Here is a 4,628-nt window from a genome sequence, read left to right as displayed (position 1 = left end):
CGCTCTCTCACTCTTTCTCTAGAGTCTAAAACTACTCAAAAAGAAGAATGCGTGTAAATTACTGGGCGTGAACAACAACTTAGAAACACAGCCTCTAGTGAATATCAAACCTCTCATGTTGAATTGGCTAAAATATTTTTTTATCTAAAATTTGTGAACAAATTTTAAAAGTATTTTTAGGTTTTATTTTATTTTAATTTTATTCTAAACACTACAAGATTCTTACTAATTGATGGAGGTTTTATAGTGGAGGTTTTTAAAAACCTCCCCCATATTATTTATTTATGACAATTTACAAAACTCCCAGAAATAAAATTCTCAATATTTTAAAGGCCCAAACAACCACTCAAAGCCCACAAACAAGGGCTACCTTCGAGGGAGATGGGGAGAGAGCAAAATCTAACCGAAACCCTAAATTACAACCGTCGCCATCGCCGTGCCGTCGCTACCGCCATTGCCACCGCCACCGCTACAACCATTCATCTCCTTGATACTAGCGCCAATGCCACCACGTGCTTCGACGATTTCTTTTCCCGTTGTCTCTTCCGTCGATGCGTCTCCTCAGGTTGCGATACGGTCACTTTTGAGAAAGAACCCATGCCTTCGAGCCCCGCCAGCGGTGAAGAAAGCAACGAAAAGAAAAGCTTCTCCTCCAAAAACAAATTCTCTTCCCGAAATGCTTCTTCCAAGTACGATTTCGTTAAGGTCTGTTTCGAAACCTCAATTTCATTCTGTCTAGATTTTTGCTCAGTAGGATGCTAACTGTAACCAAGGTATGAAAATCCACTCTTCAATTGTTCATTTTGCTTATAAGTTACTTTAGATGGATAGGACTGAGATTGGATTGTGTTGAAAAGTGTTGTGCTTGCCCTTATAGACTGGATTTAATGCTGCAATGTGGATTCGATTTGGTTAGTATCATTTGATATTTGCTTGTTGGTTGTAGATTCCAAATCATGTAGCTATTAAAATTGCTCTTGAACTGAAGAAGCTCCTCATTGACAATAGTCTTCTATATGTGTATGTTATTTGGCTTCTTTTCCATTTCTAGTTTCCTGCTGAGTTCTAGTATAGCTGGTTAAAATTTTCTTTCCATTCTACAGCTCTCAGTCCAATTTGGAGGTCAACTTATTCAAGGTATGCCAAATCTATGGTTTCATTTCTCCATTCTGTACATCCCGTATTTCTTGACTTGTAATGTATTTGCTTTTACTATTTGAACTCATGGCCAAAATTAAAATTTTATGGGAAAGTATTACTCCAGGAGCAAAATCTTATACATATGTACCGAAAATTAGTGCATAAAGATAATATGGTTGATTGATTCTTTGGATAGGTCTTTTTGGATTTAAGTACATTATTGGAATGTCAATATTAATTATTATTATTATTACTGGTTGGTTTTAAATTCATAATATAATTACATGGGACCTAACTTTATTTACTACATGTCTCTTAATAGTAGGAAGTCGAATTCCATTATATTTAGGATAAAGTTATCATAGCTGGATGTCCTTGGCTTTTCCAAATGATGGTAGTAGTTTAATCAATAGAAATTTTCTAATAGAGATCTGGTTGTGTAGGTAATGGAGAGCCGGGGATATGGAGAAGAGTACATTAGTCATTATAAGATGATGACAAGGTTAGTATGTAATCTTTCTGTTGGAGATGACTTTTGTTTCTACAACATGTATCTGTGTTAATATCATTTAAAAATATATGTAAAAAAAAAAAAGACTCTTGAGGGTGATATTTTATAGTTCTAGTAATAATGAAGCATATTTCTGCTTTTATCATCCTTTAAGGTTTCATCATCAAAGAGTTCCATTGGTAATCCTTGTTTGTGGCACTGCTTGTGTTGGGAAGTCTACTATTGCCACCCAGCTTGCGCAGAGGCTAAATTACCAAATGTGTTGCAGGTAGCAATCGTGTCTATAACCTGTCATATAAAATAAGGACAGTTTTAGGCTTTCAATTAATGGTAGCTGACTGGAATTATATACAACTGATTTTGACATTCCTTTTGTTGTTGAGTCTAATAGACAGATATGGTTTATGAATTGTTGCACACATCAACAGAGTATGTCCTGAATTCTTTGTTTCATTCTTAATCTGACTAGTATTTAGCTTTGATTTTAAGCTCCTGTTAGTCAAACCTAGTATTTGTTCATAATGGTATCATAAGAGACCTAGCTAAGAGTAATCAAGTTAACATCAAAGAGGACCTAAACCCTATAAATTTGTTTATCTTATCTGAATGATTATTTTCTTATGTTTAATCAAGTATTCCTTTCTCGGATTTCTCTGGTTTGATTTGGTGATTGTAGAATAGCATGCTTTGTCATCTTTAAAGAAAATTTGGTGCCTGCTCCACCAAGTTTGTGTCGGAAGATGACTAAATCATTATGTCCTCCATATCATCTATATTCATGAAATTCTATTATATTCATGTTGTAATGCTGGGGGGATAAATCTTTTAATATTAACTCTTTAGCTACTGCTTCTTTTGCTATGTCATTATATTGCTCTGATTGGTTTGTTACATTGTAAATTTTATTTTATTATTTGAATGAATTATGTTTTGTATTTATTTGGATCTTCATTTTTTTTAGATGTTAGGGGCTGGTGTTAGTCAGGTTGCTGTATGCGTATTCTTCTAATGAATAGGATACTTCCCTTGCTGTTTATCTGTACCACTAAACAATATGAAATTTATTTCTAAAACTACTTTTGTTGGGCCTGCTATGGTGGTTTGAGGTTTGTTATGAAAAATGGCGCCAAGGAATGCGAGGTTTGTTCTTGACAGCATTTGATTTCAGGTTTCTTTGTTGCTATGCTTAGGTTGTGATAACATTTTGATTCTGTGCAGGTCATCGTTAGTGGCAAGTTGAGGGCTCAGCGCGCTAAATCCATGAAGTTCAAGGACGGGTACATGATTTCCTCAGGGCAACCAGTCAAGAACTACATTGATTCTGCTGTAAGACATGTACTCCTTAGGTAGGTCAGTATATACTCTTTTAGACAAGTCTTCCTTTGATTGCATTGATAGTGTATGCATCTTGTTTTTGTTGTGAAGGGATTTGGATAAGAAATGTTGCAGATGAGTAACTTCACAAAGCTTTCATGAGGTAGAATTTTTTCTTTTGTTCTTATCTTTTATTTTTTGCTTCAAGTCTTCATTTTTTTTGGTTTTGCTGTGTATTATTTCAGGCATATACGAGCGAGTTGCAGCTTAAAGTGGATCACTTGCTAGAAGAGAATGCAAGACTCAAGAGACAGCAACAAAAGACATGCATCTTCATTTATATACATAAATACACACATTTGATGGCAGAGCATATGCATCTTCTGACATATAGTTTACTTATAGTTTTATGGCAGAGCATATATGCATGTTGTCATGTTATATGTGAGGAAGTCTGCACTTAGTCGATCAAAATTAAGCCCTAACTTTGACTAGGAAATGGCATAGCTATGGGGGCTATCATTGGAATTGTATTGGCTGGAGCACTTGTTATTGTCATGGCGTTTGGTATAGCTTGGTGGCGAGGATGTTTACGACAAAAAAGTTCATTATATAGAGGTAAGAACTAAGATGCTACTATAGGGTGCTACTCTATTTAATAGTAAATATTAATTTTCAAACAAGAACTTGATATGAATTTGCTTGTGTAAATGCTGATTAATTATCTTATCAACTCCTAAACCCAAATATATGGATTGTCTTTTCATTTATTCTAATATTCTTAGAATAATGACCATTTTTCCATATGCAATAACTAAGTTTCCGAAAACAGATATCTTAATTCACTTTTCATTCTCCTTTTGTTTGGCTTCAACTAACAAACCTACAGGGTTTGGATCTAAAAACTGGCATATTTACCTTAAGGCAAATCAAAGCTGCAACAAACAACTTTAGTGTTTCCTGCAAGATATATTTACCTTAAGGTAATGTTTCTTTACTCTGTATATTTGAGTTTGGTATCTTTTTCGTTAATAAGCTAAAATGTTGTATACAAAATATATCTACTGATCATTTGGCTTTGTTATCTAATTTCAGTGACAATTGCAATAAAGGCAAAGAGAAAACTCAATTGAAATTGGACTGGTCAACAAGGCGCAAAATTTGTATAGGCATTGCTAAAGGCTTGGCTTACCTCCATGGAGAGTCAAGATTAAAAATAGTTGGTTAGTACCACCATTGACAATATATTTAGTTTTTGTAGAGCAATTAGTAATTGACTTTTTAATTGATGTCACTACACTAGAAGGATAACTTAATATTAGTGATATTTAAGCATAGTAAGAAGTGTATTATTTTAGTATTACTAGTTTACACCTTTTGAAAGTTTTTTTCTGTATCTTTCATGAGAATTGTGATTCATTTACGGGTAGCAGGCTGTTAATCTGTTTTTGATTGGATTGGCTTAACTTTGAACCTTACCATTGTGTATTGAATTTAGTTGGATTATCTTGTTTTGTGGTGATTTTATGGAATTCCTCAACCGAATTGGTATTTAAGACTTATCTTTGAGTGTGTTTACTATTTTTGATATTAAAAAATAAATTTTTAATTTGAGAGTATGTAAATAAGATGAGATTAATGAATAATTTGAAATTAAAAATAA

At 33.7% G+C, this 4,628-nt stretch overlaps 1 protein-coding gene across 1 annotated transcript; it reads left to right on the top strand.

Moving 5' to 3' along the window:
• Positions 1-381: 381 nt before the first annotated feature.
• LOC107639128 (uncharacterized) lies at positions 382-4,171 on the top strand. Its single transcript, XM_021121081.2, has 10 exons — positions 382-705; positions 947-1,020; positions 1,104-1,137; positions 1,584-1,642; positions 1,806-1,919; positions 2,758-2,791; positions 2,870-2,997; positions 3,461-3,583; positions 3,855-3,948; positions 4,061-4,171. The coding sequence occupies exons 1-8, from the start codon at positions 382-384 to the stop codon at positions 3,579-3,581; spliced, it is 888 nt and encodes a 295-aa protein (XP_020976740.1). The 3' UTR covers positions 3,582-3,583; positions 3,855-3,948; positions 4,061-4,171.
• Positions 4,172-4,628: the final 457 nt, after the last annotated feature.

Source organism: Arachis ipaensis, chromosome B4 (assembly GCF_059453495.1).
Source record: "Arachis ipaensis isolate K30076 ecotype BB chromosome B4, ASM5945349v1, whole genome shotgun sequence".
Taxonomy (NCBI): domain Eukaryota; kingdom Viridiplantae; phylum Streptophyta; class Magnoliopsida; order Fabales; family Fabaceae; genus Arachis; species Arachis ipaensis.
The sequence above is the reverse complement of the archived record's forward strand: the minus strand, read 5'-3'. Positions and strand labels throughout refer to the sequence as shown.

What these genes read in the sequence shown, in the direction of transcription:
- LOC107639128 (XM_021121081.2), top strand. Translation starts at nt 382, where the DNA reads ATGGGGAGAGAGCAAAATCTAACCGAAACCCTAAATTACAACCGTCGC. An exon ending in CCAAGTACGATTTCGTTAAG is followed by an intron (nt 706 to 946) that starts GTCTGTTTCGAA and finishes TGTTGGTTGTAG; the next exon opens with ATTCCAAATCATGTAGCTAT. An exon ending in AATTACCAAATGTGTTGCAG is followed by an intron (nt 1,920 to 2,757) that starts GTAGCAATCGTG and finishes TGGTGGTTTGAG; the next exon opens with GTTTGTTATGAAAAATGGCG.